Source organism: Eretmochelys imbricata, chromosome 3, assembly GCF_965152235.1.
Source record: "Eretmochelys imbricata isolate rEreImb1 chromosome 3, rEreImb1.hap1, whole genome shotgun sequence".
NCBI classification, from domain to species: domain Eukaryota; kingdom Metazoa; phylum Chordata; order Testudines; family Cheloniidae; genus Eretmochelys; species Eretmochelys imbricata.
In genome coordinates, this window is record NC_135574.1 from 187,003,936 (window position 1) to 187,019,473 (window position 15,538).

Sequence of the window (15,538 nt, forward strand, 5' to 3'; positions counted from 1 at the left end):
TGGGAACTACACTGCTATAAATCTATCCACTATTTCCTGCACCTTGCTCAAAGTCTCAGTTCTGAGTAGCAGGAGACAATTAATGGCCCTACACAATTGCATGACAAGGTCCCCCACTGTAGATTGTCCAACTGCAAAATAATTTCCCATTGACCGGTAGCAATCTTGCATTACAAGCTTCCAGAGTGCAATTAACATTCGCTTCTCCACTGTCAATGTAGCTCTCATTCTGGTGCTCATGTGCTGGAGGGCTGGGGTGAGCCTGACACACAGATTCAGGAAAGTGGCCTTTTAACATCCAAAAGTTCTAAAGCCACTGCTCATTGTCCCAACCCCACACTGTAAGGCGAGCCAACAAGTCAGTGCTTGTTTCTCAGCCCCAGAAACATTCCACCTGCAACTGCTCCGTGAACACTACAAGCAATCTGGAATTTTTTTCCCGTTATGTACCCAAGCAAACTGTCCTCAAAGATATCACAATGAGATGTCTTTCTCATTGTGATCCTGCATATTGCAGTACTTCTTGAAAGTCTGCATATTCAGGAGAATCATGTGTCTTGTATTTGAAATGTTAATGAGAACAGTACTGAGCTCTATGGGCTCCATGCTTCTGTCAGATGGCAAAGAACAAAAAGTGTCAGAAGGGACTGTGTGATTTTTAAATAGCAATGCAAAAGTTACGAGATGTGGACGGTATCATGAGTTGGAGAAAACTGCATGCTGGTAACTTGGCCGCCAGCTCCCAGCAATCCCTGGGCAAATCGTTACTATCTCATAAAACATGTCCCAAAATGGATTGCAGCGGATGGTCCACCCATGGGCCACCACACTTTATATTGACACAAGCACTCCTGATGAGCAGACGCATTTTCTAGTGCAAGCAGAAGTATTCACCTGTCCCAGCAATATATAACCTTCAGTGGCTGAACACCAATGTAACTTGAGTTAACTAAAGTTTATAGTGTAGACATGGCTGCAGACTCTATCGACCAGGTTTTGTTTGTCAAAAAGTAGTTTATTTTTCCCCTAGAGTTAAAGTAGCCTTGTCATCTGTGCTGCACGTAGCACAATGGGTTTATTGTGTATGACTATTAGTAGGGTTCTAAGTGCTACAATAATACAAATAAATAATAAAAAGTTAGAGTTTTCAGACATACAGGATCAGATGCCTAAAATGTTAGGCACTTTTTGTATCTATATTCTTTATTTGAAGTAGAGTTATGGTCATAAAAGAGACTACGTAAAAAAAAAAAAACCTCACCAGATCCATACTCAAAAGATCTGGTCCATGTTGATATTTAGTTTTATACCTGCTTACGTTAACATAAATATGTTTTTTCTCTTATTAACCCAGAAAAGCCAATCCAGCTATAGAAGGAGTTGGGTTCTTTTTGGCTCATGGATCATCAATTGTTAACTGTGCTCCAAATGAAAATTCTTTATTGGTGGTTGTGTTCAAGCCAGAAAGAACTTAAAATTGACCCCACACATTGAGTTTGCAGGGCTAGCAATTACAAAAATAAGAAGTGAGCAAATTTGGAATGCTACAATGCCATTTTTGCAGTGTCATTTTTCAGAATATAACCACACTTTGAGGAGTTAAATGATCTACAATAGACTAACATTTCATATTAAATAAAAGCACATCAGTCCTAGCCATTCAAATGATCTAATTATTAACCTTCACAGCTGGGTGAAAAATTGGATTCAGGTCAGATTGCAAACCATCAGCTTCACTGGACACCTAGTGGAGTGCTGATTAAACCTCTGATGTTGAGACACAATTCAGTGCCTCAAACAAAATCAATATATTCACATTAGTAATCAGACTACTTCCTTGGCCAACTGTTAAAAGAAAAATGTAAAACGGAACTTCAGTGTCCATCAAACATAGACTGTACTAGAAACTGTGGGCACATTTAGACTGAGGTTATATTTCCTAAAGGAAGTAAATGAAAAGCTAAAACATTTCTCTGCTCAGATTCTGTTTAGGGTTGATGTGAGATCATTAGCATATGTTACTCCAATAATATTACCCATTGAGTGTGAGCTCACTGGTTACCTGTGCTGGTAATTCGTAGTGACAAAACCAGTGACGTGAAAGGGTATCTCACTGGAAATACTAGAATAGTGAGACAAGTGGACAAACAAAAGATTGGTAGGGAAAAAACTATATTTCAAGCTTATACTGTGAGGAACAAAAAACTACAAATATAACTGGATCAACGTTCTTTTAATATTTACTAAGAATAAAAAATAGCAAAATAATTGTGGCTGTACATTCACACTCAGATGTTCACATTTCTCCTCCCCAAATACAAGTGTTTATTTTGTACTAAGAGAAATATTTCCCTGTATGTTACGCCACACTTTTTTTTTTTTTAAATTCCGGGAGCTTCCGAGCCTACTTGCCACTAACGGAAGGCTTGGTTTTCTACTGTTAGACAAAGTTTCAGACCAGCATGGGAATGGGTGTCTTCTTAACTGATTTTGGAAGCCTCCACACATGGTGTTGGTTAATTCTTATAACCTTTTAAAAATGTCCCTTTGAGTTTAAGAGAATCTGATGAAATCATCTTGATTGAACATTAAGAATATTAAAATTCCTCCACCGAATTAATACAAGATTTTTGAAAAGTGTACCAGACACAATGGTTTAACTCAGAGCTGGAAAACAAATGTATTACAATCTCAATACTCCTATTCTTATATTTGTTTATTTTGGGAGGGTTCATCAGCATTTAATTCTAAATTATCAGGTCTTAGATTCTCTTTGTGTTTTCCCACTCCTTTCCACTATCCATTTTAGTATTATAAAATTTCTAGTGTTCTATACAAATGTGGTGCTCTCACTTCAAATTATTGTGAATTACAATACTTGTAACTGAAATGATGAACCATGAAACTGAGGTTAAATGTTACCCATGCTAACGTAGTGAATTCTACATATCTTGCAGATTGCTGAAATTTTTTTCCTTATATCCTTCATTATAGGTTGTGTCCTGCAGTTGGGCTTTGACTAACAGAGGTACATTGTGCTAATTTAAGTGCTAAACTAAAAGTGGAACATCCCAAAAATCAGAAGTTGTGGAATTAGTTTTGCCTTATGTAAAGGACTATCAGTGAAAGAGAGCTTCTCACCTTTTACCATTTACGTTGGAATGCTATCAGATATTCCTGAAACATTAACTCTGAAAATGTCTGTTTTAAGGAGCTACAGAGGTCTGCTCTCCAACCTATGCAACTGGAGGGTTTTAGATTCTCTCTATGCTTACTCTGAATAGTAGCATAAGATACTGATGGAATTTTAGCCAAATTTTCTAACAGCATCTTAAAATTATGAGACTTTACATCACCTCTTAGCTTTGATAGTTTGTTTCTCTACATATTTATTTGATTCACTGTCAGTCTATAGGTTCTAGCACAGTATGCTTTTATTAAAGTTGGATTATTTGGTTACCATGTTATCTTCCAAAGAAAATGCAAGATACCATTCTTTTCCAGGGACCAACTGACAAAATAGGAGTTAAATCAAAAAGGTTGCACATTCACAAATGTTTGTTAAAAATGCACTAAATTAAGTTTATTTTTGCATTCCTCTAAATCAGCACATAGCTCCACCAATCTAGAGAATAAGATTGTTCTAAACCAGTGACAATATCTTAAGTGATTACTACTAAAACAATTGATTTGCCAATGACATGGCATGCTTTTGCCTCCATTTTATAAACAGTCAGGTTTGTCTACTGTCCCATTGGCTTCTGTAGAAAAAACGCACATAATATTCTTTGAAAAATCTTAAATTAAGACTACAGTCAAATGCACGTTAGGGAGACACTATGAAAACATTTTTGTGTAAGGGTGACAACTTCAGGCATTCCACTGTGTGGGTCAGAACTTCCAAGAGAGCAGCAAACTTTACATTTCTTTGAACAGGGTTTGTATCTGCTCTTTGGCATTATGAGTAAGACTTCTCAAAAATAAACATAGTTCTTTTCTGATAGCTTATATACGGTAGCCAACCCGAAATCCAGAATTGTCAGTTTTTCCTTGGCAATTTTATATAATTTGTAACAATACTACAATGAAACTAAGCTTTTTGTGACACAGAATGAAATAGCCAAGGAGATAGGGATGAAAATTTCAATAGTAACCAGCATCAAACAGTATTTATACACAATTAAAATGTTATCTGTACAATATACAAACTTGTCATTCACAATATGTTTTCAATCGTTAAAAAGTTCAGAACTAATATGTCCATAACAGTTCTTATGATCTTACTAGTCAACAGGATGAGCTAGATGACTCCGGAATTGCAGCTCCCATTACAATACTGTTTTTATCACTTAGAGTTTTAACCACAGTTGTGGCTGGTGACTGAAGTACTTTACGTGAAAGCCTCATTCGGCCATCAGTTGGATCACGACCGAAGTATTTCACCTAAGAAGAAATGAGATTGCTTTCAGACTGTGACAAGGTTACATTAAGTTTCAGTGTAAGAATTAACCATATCAAACTGAAGAAACAAAATTTAAGGTGAATGCTAGAACATAAGTCTTCATAGTTTAATAAAGTTGGGCATCACTAAATCTATTTTGCACAATCAATTCCTTCTCCTACTGAAGTCAATAGCTAAAACCCCATTTACTCCAAGGGAGCAGGATCAGGCTTTTAACCAGGGCACAAAGTTATCAAGTATAATGGACTGAAGTTTTTTTTTTTTTTTTTTTTTTTTTTTTTTAGCAGATGTAGCCGTATTCCTCCTATGCAAACACAAAACAAGGACGATATGCAAACTATTATACCTTCAGATAATGAACCAAAATCTACAACGATTTTTTTCAACACTTTCAAGGTTTAAATAAATACCTGAATTTCTTGGCCAACATCTAATCCCAGGGCACTAGGATGTTTAATCTAGAACACAATATTTACATAATTAAACAAAATGTTCTTAAATTCAGAAAGTTATAGAAAGAGTTAGTTAGCTTTACTAAGAGTAATGGGTACATAAAAGCTTTTTGTAAAGGCTTCTATTTTACTTAGAATATAGCATTGCGACTTAACAGGAATTAAATGGGGTCAAGTTTTCCAACTACAATGGAGAATTTAAAAGGTTCAGGATACCCTGGCAGAATCACGTTTGTTTTACACTATGCTATGGTGAAAAGCAAAAGTTAAATGCCAAACATTCAGGATCTCCAAGGGCAATACACTTCTCTCAGTAACAGCTGATCTCAACAGAGCTGTACTTCAGTATACAGGGTAAAAACTTGGTCCTAAATACTGAACTACCCAGTCTAAGAGAGGTATTCAGCACATACATAAAACTGGACACCATTAAATTAGGCTTGAATAAAGACTGGGAGTGGATGTGTCATTACACAAAGTAAAACTACTTCCATGCAGTCAGTTCATAGAAGGTTCAGAAAATAAGGAAACAGTTTTTCATGGTAGCCAATGCAAGAGACAAGATTTTCAGCAGTATATCACGCATAGGACCTGGGACTGATCGTTATCTGCCAGCTTCTAAACTGAGGTACCCAAGATTTATTAGTTAGGAAGAGAATAACTTTGCTGCTATGCCCCAATGTAAACCACATGCAATTAAATGAAATAAAATCAGAATGTACAGTTTATCAAACTATACTGATTTTTAATATTGTTAATTTTATATTATATAATCCTTTAAAATTTTACTTACTACGTCTGTTTTTGTTAAACCCGCTTTTCCCTCATACACAAAACCTACAGGTCGAGACCAGCATGAAGGACAAGGAAGGAGATTTACTATCCAGGGGCAATGCCAGCCTCCCCCACCCACACATACCCATTCATAGGTAAAAGTCAGATTGCTGGGATTCTTACTCAGGTGATGTCCCTGGACCTTGGCTGTGCCTCTGTCTTTCTGATGAGCTTCCAGCTAGTAAAAGTCTGAAATTTGAAGCCCTTACCCTCTTCCTCTCCACATACATTTCCTTACATCTGATTGCTGTTAGGAAAGGCAATATAATCTCCCTTTAACCCTACAGACCGGCGCTGCAACGAGGATAGATTGCTACACTACCCCCTCTCCCAGCTTATTTGAACAACGTAATTAAAAAAAAAAAAAAAATAGGAGGAAATCTTGATTGGAAACCCAGAACTTTGCCTCACTGTTTTCCTATTAACTTGAACAACTTTTATTACCTTTCTTTGATCAAGTTGTGAATTATGAAGTAGCACTGGAGACATATTCGGATACAGTTTTACCATCACTCCAATATCTCTGCATCATAAAAGATTTTGGTTATTTCAAAATAATTTGTCTAGACAGCTGTACATTTATTCTGGCTCATGGTTCCAATGGAAACATAAATTGAATTTCCTGAGTAAGATTTTATTGGTCCTTTTATTTTGTTGTTTACCTACCAGAACAGAGGAGGTGCACACATTTATTTGAACTGTCTGTCCTGAAATGCAAGCTTCATTTTCAATAACAAATGACTAGTACATATTTTTCTAGGTTTATCAATATATACCATTGTAGTAAAGGAAAGGCAAACTACCACTCCATCTGAGTGCCAAGTGTTAGAGGCCTTAAAAATACGTAAGACAGATACAGCAAAGTGTACAGAAAAGCTCTGATGAGAAAAGGAGAAGAGGATAATTTTTTCAATAGAAAAATTCTAGGAGAGGAGCTGACAGCAATGTCACCAGCAGCACAATGATTTTCTACGTAAGTCTTGGAGGGTAATACATCTGTCCTGCAGTGCTTTTACAACTTACTTAAAAAAAAAAAAAATAAATAAAAAACTTTGTCAGAAAAGAAATATATATTATCAAACAGTATCTAGTTTTATAAGGGTTCCCACTTATAAAAGGGTCTGCTCCTCTGCATTCTTAATACTGCCTAACAATCTTCTGCAATGGGTCTACATAGATGAACCGGCACTAAGTTACTCTACATTCAGGTCTGCCCGGCTTGCCTGCTCCTTGGGAAGAGAATCCCCTTCTGGTGGTATCACAAGATGATGTATGCAAGGTAGGACTTCAAATTTCCTTCCCTAAAGAATTAGTAGACAGCTCAAACTCTTCCCAAACAATAATCCTTCCATGACCCCTGAGTTCTCAAGGCCAATGCCTCACTGAACCTTCCAGTTTCATATAGCTGTAAGACAACCCCAGAATCTGGATTTCTGGGGTCTAAAGGGATAGAAATATGTAATGAGTTAAATTAAGTCTCTCTAATTATATTGTAAGTGACCACTTAAAAAAAAATCCTTGGTATTAATTAGACTTCCTGAAATAGTGAAATGTATATACATATGTATGAGTTCATCTCAACTTTAGAAGTATATCTTACCTAATTTCAGTTATTGTGGCTGTATAAACAGCTCCAAATTCCAAATGATGCTCCTGCTGCAGGAAAAAAAAAAGGTGTAAGACAAAGGTTCATAAAATAAAGAAATAAAAAGCAAATAATGAAAGTCTGTCCTTACATCATCTTTGCAGATTTCGTTAATAAACTCTCGTGCTTCATGCATAGCATTAGGCGTTGGGGCAAACACAGAAAACATCTCTTCATCCAACTGACTCACTGTTACCCCTTAAAAATAAAAATGCACATGGAATTAAACACTGATGACAAACATGAAATTAGAATTTCCGCTACAGCTAACCCAATAAGGAGCAAATTCATATCACTGCAGACCCATATTAAGACTTATGTGGAGCATGTGATCTTGTGTGGGCCTGGTGTTTTATAGTGAATTTTACCTAAAAGCTTCATTTACACCAAAACTGTAAATCATGTCAATGTACCGTCAACAGAATATTAACACCCTAATAATAGAATCATAGAATATCAGGGTTGGAAGGGACCTCAGGAGGTCATCTAGTCCAACCCCCTGCTCAAAGCAGGGCCAATCCCCAATTAAATCGTCCCAGCCAGGGCTTTGTCAAGCCTGACCTTAAAAACTTCTAAGGAAGGAGATTCCACCACCTCCCTAGGTAACGCATTCCAGTGTTTCACCACCCTCCTAGTGAAAAAGTTTTTCCTAATATCCAACCTAAACCTTCCCCACTGCAACTTGAGACCATTACTCCTTGTCCTGTCCTCTTCTACCACTGAGAATAGTCTAGAACCTTCCTCTCTGGAACCACCTCTCAGGTAGTTGAAAGCAGCTACCAAATCCCCTCTCATTCTTCTCTTCTGCAGACTAAACAATCCCAGTTCCCTCAGCCTCTCCTCATAAGTCATGTGTTCCAGACCCGTAATCATTTTTGTTGCCCTTCGCTGGACTCTCTCCAATTTATCCACATCCTTCTTGTAGTGTGGGGCCCAAAACTGGACACAGTACTCCAGATGAGGCCTCACCAATGTCAAATAGAGGGGGACGATCACGTCCCTCGATCTGCTCGCTATGCCCCTACTTATACATCCCAAAATGCCATTGGCCTTCTTGGCAACAAGGACACACTGCTGACTCATATCCAGCTTCTCGTCCACTGTCACCCCTAGGTCCTTTTCCGCAGAACTGCTGCCTAGCCATTCGGTCCCTAGTCTGTAGCTGTGCATTGGGTTCTTCCGTCCTAAGTGCAGGACCCTGCACTTATCCTTATTGAACCTCATCAGATTTCTTTTGGCCCAATCCTCCAATTTGTCTAGGTCCCTCTGTATCCTATCCCTGCCCTCCAGTGTATCAACCACTCCTCCCAGTTTAGTATCATCCGCAGATTTGCTGAGAGTGCAATCCACACCATCCTCCAGATCATTTATGAAGATATTGAACAAAACCGGCCCCAGGACCGACCCCAGGGGCATTCCACTTGACACCGGCTGCCAACTAGACATGGAGCCATTGATCACTACCCGCTGAGCCCGACAATCTAGCCAACTTTCTACCCACCTTACAGTGCATTCATCCAGCCCGTACTTCTTTAACTTGCTGACAAGAAAACTGTGGGAGACCGTGTCAAAAGCTTACAAAAGCTGAGTGTAATCAGGGCTTACATTCATTTGTTTATATTTTGGATTAGACAACATTGTGTAGAACTGCTCTGTTGAAGCAACAGATTTCCAGGAAGGCTGTAGTCACAGTAACTGGATGGCTCAAAGTGTTATGCTGTGGTCATAGAATCCAAGCTGTATCCAGGCACTGTGAGTCTGAGCCCAAGATACATGCTATCCTGCAACACAATCTAAATTCTGTCCTGTTTCAGCAACACCCAGTATGCCAACACCATACATAGTACCACTGCCCTTACAGATGTTACAGAACATTTTAGGAACAGAGCATGTGACCACTGAAGGACATAGTAACAAATTCTCTTTGCTACAGCAAAATTTGGGCTTAGGTCAGGTGTAGCAAACAGGAGCTGCTTACACATAAAACACTGAGGCCTGGTCTACACTAGAGTTAGGTAGATATAAGGAAGCTTATGTTGACCTAACTGTGCCAGTGTCTACCTGACAGCCTTGCTCCAGGTGATGTTAGAGCCCTACTACACTGACATAAGTCCACCTCCACAAGAAGCGTAGAGCTTATGTCAGTGTAGGAAGTGGAGCTGAGAGCCCAGGCAGCAACCAGTCTCCCTGCACTTAGCTCTGCGCAGAGTTGGGAGCCTGGACTCTCAGCCCCCCACACTGCCTCCATTTAAGTTGGTGAAAACACTCCTGGCAAGCACACCACTGATATAAGGAGGGTAGTGTGGACATGAAAAACCGCAATTACTGCAGCGGCTGTAAAGTTGAACTGAATACAGGTTGACTTAATTTTGTAGTCAACACATGCCCTGAGCCTACTAAACACACCCCAACCTGCTAAATTTTATCTTCCCTTCAACTTTGCCCCAAAGATTTCTTCTGTGACACTACCTTCAATTATCCCCCAGTGAGCCCGGGAGTCCATTGGCATGAATGCTGCTGGACTGCTGACAATCGCCATAGCAAAATGACACCCTCCTGCACCTCTGTAGCACAACATACAAATCTCAGAACTGAAATAAGGCACACTTCATCCTTCAAAGTACACATGCACCTCTCTTCTCACAGTCAGAGTTCTGCCACGTTGCTCCAACTCATCCCTCCACCATTCAATTCAGTTATACAACAGTGAAGGCAGTTGGAATGTGCACAAATGCTGAAATTCAAATCTTGGAAGCATAACACTATAGAACATTCTCTTAGAACTTCATCATGTGTACTTATTATGACAAAACAATCCACATCCCACTCCACTTACTGAACCATTCTCAGAGACTATTGCCAACTCCAGGGGCACAGTTAAGGTTGCCTTGTGGGGGAGAAGCGTACCTTCATTAAATTTCCTGGTTTTCTGAGGTCTACCTTTAGCCACTCCTAGATATCACAAGGGCACAAGACATCACTGGGCAATATTAACTTTGCATTAACAAAGTCTTTAGGCATTTAATAATCTAGTGTACTACTACTGTCAATAAAATGAAATCCCATGGAGTAAGGGTTTCCCATAAACTGAAGACAGCCAATATCACATCTATATAATTTCAATTAAAAAAAAAAAAATCACATTCTCTTACCAGTTTCAGCTTGAAGTTTTTTTAAGTTATAGCCACCTGGGCCAACAAACCTCACTCTTTTTGATAGGGGTACCTGAACAGTTTCTGAAAGATAGCATGTAATTCACAGTCTGAAATGCAGAGTTTATAAATTCTTGTGGTATTTCTAAAATCAAGTGATATTTTAATTTTAGTCGCCTGCTTTGTAAATATTTGCTAAATATGCTAATGAAATATGTTTCTCTCTCAATGACTGAATGAAGTTTAATTACAAAGAATATCAGAACCTGTATCAGTATAAGTTTTTGATCAGGAATTCTAGCAGATATAAAAACACACAAAAGGTTAAAGCCAGCACTCAAACATGTGCATAACTTACAGATTTAATGAGAGTGGAACAAACAGATAGAACTGGAAGTTTAAAGTTAGAATGATGTAATATTTTCCCACCCTTAAAACATTTGAAATCCTTAAATTTAACCAAGTTTCACAAATCTTGGTGGGAGAGAGGGAAACATTGAGCCAACAAAAACAGAACCACCTACACTCATAACTGAAGACCATTATAACAAAATATTTTAAACAGAAGCTTATTTCAAATATCTCATCTTACAAGTTAGCAATACATAATTATGTACATGAAATATTACCTACAACTGGTCCATTTTCTTTTCTGTTTGGTCTGGGTTTCGCAATTGTTTTGTTCATAATTTGCAAGATTTCTCTCTTTGCAACTGTGGAATAAAAAGACAGTACTATGTTTAAAGTGAAAATAAACTTACATTATGTTTGCTTTTAAATTTGAGAGGTAGATACAAGAAGGCTGTCTAACCTAACGTGAGCATCTAGTATGACAAATATAGTATTTGCCACTGATGTGACATAAATTATAGAGATAGTATAGGCTCCATAATGACCTCTTATTCTAGACAGATTTTTCTGTAGTCTCTCTTCTTTATAAGAGCCCTGCACCTTCAGCACAATTTATTGGTACACTCAGCCTCAAATCTGAAGTGTCCAAAATAGCACAGTGTGCTAAAAATTATATAAAGATCCTCAGGTCAAAGGAACTAGAGACCTTCAAAAGATTATAGAAGCTCTAGTGTACCCCAAAAATAATGTTCTTGTTTGATTCTCTTCATGTTGTTTGTGTAACACTTCCCCCGCCATTTTTTCTTTGTATTATCTGTTAATAAAATGTTTCGATGACATTTTTAAAATGTACTTTTTTGTTTAATTCAAGCTACTAGTCAGGAAGGATAAGATACTCTATTTGGGAGAGGCAGTACCATGCTTTTAACCTTTCATGAGCTACATAAAGATGCTCTAAAAAATTCTTTTCACAGAAAGCAATTGAGTTTAATAAAGATGTTCTCTCAGCATTTGTCACACCTTTAGGCCAAAGCAAACATTTCTGTTTTGACAATATACTTTCCAAAAAACTATTCATCCAAAGTGGAGTAGTGAAGGTTTCCACAAGGAGGTTGGGAGAGTCCTGGCTACATGCTTTAGGAAGAAGGAAGGCTGGGTGGCACAGTTCATAGGCCATGTGTAACAGTTAACATGATTTAGTCACTTCCCGCAAAGTGTTTGGTTAAGCTTTAAAAGCAGATTCTCAAAACCTTGAGTTAGCAGTTTCAGTTAGTATCCTTGTAAAGGGGCATGTCTTCTGATGCCCAGAAGCCTCTCAGGCTCTCCACTGAATGGATCTCTGTGTTATTTATATTTCCAGTGCCAACAGTCTTGTGCAGCCGAGTATTTAGAGTGATTCTTTGCCCTCTCTCATACGACCAGAGAAGTCCAAACACACGTGATGGCCCCTAGGATCAGGGCAGTGTGGCCTAACCCTGTCTGGGCTAGTGCGGGGTTCCCAGGTCTCTGCTCCCCGTGGGTTTCCCTTACCTGGCCTGTCCCTTCTGCTCAGGTTTCCAGACCCCCAGGGTGGTGCCTTGGTCCCCTCGGCTGCCAGACAGTCCTCCATCAGGCTCACAGCCGAGGACAAGGTTGACGGTCGGTGATGTTGCACCCATTCTCTCCCTCCTGCCGGGAGGATCTGGGTGAACTGCTCCAGCGCCACCATCTCCGCCACCTGGGGCCTGGTCAAGCCTTCTGGGTCCAACCACCTACAACAGTGGTCCCGTACCCATTGGGCCAAGGCCCATGGTCGAGCCCCGGGGGCGTACTGTCCTTTGCGGAGGCGCTGGTGGTAAGTCTCTGGGCTAATGCCGGTATGGTCTAATATAGCCGCTTTCACTCGGGGATACTCCAGGGCCTCCCGGGAGTTGAAGTTACGTCTGTGCCTGTCCAGCCAAATACGGAGCTAGCAAGGTGGCCCAGTGATCCGGGGGCCACTGGGCGGCAGTAGTGACCCGCTCAAAAGTGACCAGGAACTACTTGGGGTTGTCCCCTGGCCCCATCTTAGTGAGGCATATCGGCAGTTCCACCAGCCTCTCCGGATCCTGCCCCTGTGGGTGCAGAGCCTAGGGCTCCCGGCGGGCGTTATAGAGTTGCCACCTGCTGGACCAGGAGTTCTTGTTGTACTTGTTGTTGGGCAGCCAACTCACGAAGGAGTTGCTACTATTGTTCCTGATGCTGGGTCATCTGCAGCTGCTGCTGGCTGGGCATCTGCTGCATCTGAGCCTGTTGCTGCCGCTGTTGGGCCGCCTGCTCTTGCTGACTCTCCGGCATCCACTTTAGAAGCTTCTTGGTATCCATTTTGGGCGGCGGTGGGCCACTCGTCGCCTAAATTCCTTCCCCTGGACCTTTCAGCAGATCCTGGTCGCTACCCACATTCTCCACCACGTGTGGTGGTCTATGCCCCACCCTCGTCACACAAACAGGGGGTAGGCAGTGGAAGCGCACTGCCTACGAGTCCTCTCCGAGGCTTTCTAGATGACAGGGTCAGGATCTAAAGTCCGAACCACAGGTGACGGCCCCTAGGATTGGGGCAGTGCGGCCTTGCGGCCGGAGTCCAATAAAGCCAGCTGTGGGATGCAGGACAGCATGGTCTAGAGGCCGGAGTCCAATAGAGCCACCCTTGGGATGCAGGGTAGCGTGGCATAGTGCCGTAGTTCAATGGGGGTGGGGGGCACCCACCAAGGGGTGTGGCGGCCCCGGTAGGCCCACCCATCTCCACCCGGCCTCGACCCAGGGCTCTAACAGTGGCAGAGCAATTTGCCACTGACTCAGCAAGGGGGTCCTACCAAAACATGCTGTGGTTTCCTGGGAGGGATGTACCACTGTGTCACCGTCCCTGAGTCACTTCCTACCAGTATCTGCGTTGAGGTCTCCCATGAGGCTTCGGCTTCTCCGTGGTCTGTTGTGCCGGTCACCTCCTGCGGCTCCTCCAGTTGCAGGGGTTCAAGCGGGCCCGGGGAAGCTCTGGTTCCCTGTGCAGACAGGGGCTGTGGCTGTTCCTCCATAGGAGCTTCCCAAACAGGTCCTTCCCCTGCAGCCTCCAGCCCAGAATGAGCTGGGTTTCCCCCTTTTATACTGCTACAGCATTTGGAGCATGCCCAGTCCTTCCTGGGAGGCGGGACTTCCTCTGTCAATAATATGGGCTTAACCCTGTCCGGGCTAATGCGGGGTAAGCAGACCCCGTCACACTGTACATAAGTGATGTGTCCCACCGGATTATAGAAAGGCAACCCCTAGGGATCGGAACCTGGTATGTTTGCAGTTCTGGGACGTGACAAATAAGTTGATGGAAGGGAACCTCCTATGTCTGAATATTCTGTGGAGGGCTGTGAGGTTCATTTCCCATTCGTGTTCCCATGAGAAGTTTCTACTAAGGGTGTCTGCGGTGGTATTTTGGCATCCAGGAAGGTAAGAGGCTAAGATGTCTATATTGTAACAGATGCACCAGTTCCACTGCATCATGGCTTCAGTGCAGAGAGAGTGGGATCGCGCCCCCACAGTCTGTTGATGTAGAACATGCATGCTACGTTGTCTGTCATGACTCAGATGGATTTGGTCCTTATTGGAGGGAGGAAGTGATAGCAGGCATTTCTCACTGCTCTGAGTTCCAGGAGATTTATATGGAGGTGTGTTTCGGCTGGTAACCACTTGCCTTGTGCTGCGTGGTGTCTAAGTGTGCTCCCCAGCCCAATAGATCAGTACTGAGGTTGTGGGTTGTCGGAAGGGAATACCTGTCATTAGATTTGCCGATGCCGTCCACCATCTGAGAGAATCCAGGATCTTGTGGGGTGGTTTGACTAGTCTGTGTATGTTGTGTTTAGTGGGTCTGTACACTGAGTTCAGCCAGCTTTGAAGGCACCACATGTAGCCTGGTGTGCTTTACAATGTATGTGGTAGCGGCCATGTGTCCTAATAGTTGTAGACAAGTTCTTTTTTCGATTTGTGAACAGAAGGAGATTGTGTCTACCAGATTTTTTTTATGGTTAGAACTCTGGCGTTCAGAAGAAACGCTCTGCCTTGTACTGAGTCGAGGTGTCCCCCGACGAATTCCCGGTGTTCAGTCAGTATTAGTGTGGACTTTATGTTTATTTGGAGTCCCAGGTTCTAGAAAAAGTTCAAAGGCGAGTCGGGTGAATGTTTCTGTCTCTGCATAGGTGCATCCTTTGAAAAGGCAGGTGTTGAGGCAGGGGAAGATTATGATCCCACATCTGTGTAAGTGTGCTGTGACAACTGCTAGGGTCTTGGAGAACACCCTCAGTGCCGTGGAAAGGCCAAATGGGAGTACACAGTACTGGAAATGTTCGTGTCCGACTGTAAATCAGAGGAATCGTCTGTGGGCTGGATGAATCGTGATGAGGAAATATGCGTCTTGCAGGTTGAGGGATGAAAACCAGTTCCCCTGTTCCAGTGTAGGCATTATTGTGCCTAGAGTGACCATCTTGAACTTTTTGGAGGGAACAAATTTGTGGAGTTTTTGGAGATCTAGAACTGGGAGCCATCTCCTGCTTTTCTTCTGTGTCAAAAAATAATGGAAGTAAAATTCCTTCCCCCTGTATTTTGTTGGTACAGGTTCCACGGCTCCTAACTGTAGTAGGCG

The 15,538-nt window shown here is 41.5% G+C and overlaps 1 protein-coding gene across 2 annotated transcripts in view; it reads right to left on the minus strand.

Moving 5' to 3' along the window:
- Positions 1-3,557: 3,557 nt before the first annotated feature.
- PNPT1 (polyribonucleotide nucleotidyltransferase 1) overlaps positions 3,558-15,538 on the minus strand; it is a 43,251-nt gene continuing 31,270 nt past the window's right edge. The window contains exons 22-29 of one of the 2 annotated variants that reach the window (XM_077813957.1): positions 11,175-11,258; positions 10,546-10,629; positions 10,301-10,345; positions 7,485-7,591; positions 7,349-7,404; positions 6,193-6,271; positions 4,873-4,920; positions 3,558-4,443 (exon numbers count right to left, since the gene is read on the minus strand). In XM_077813957.1, coding sequence (XP_077670083.1) covers positions 4,288-4,443; positions 4,873-4,920; positions 6,193-6,271; positions 7,349-7,404; positions 7,485-7,591; positions 10,301-10,345; positions 10,546-10,629; positions 11,175-11,258 — 659 coding nt within the window. In that variant the 3' untranslated portion in view covers positions 3,558-4,287. The remainder of the gene's footprint in view (positions 4,444-4,872; positions 4,921-6,192; positions 6,272-7,348; positions 7,405-7,484; positions 7,592-10,300; positions 10,346-10,545; positions 10,630-11,174; positions 11,259-15,538) is intronic. The other variant, XM_077813956.1, reaches the window with a different exon arrangement.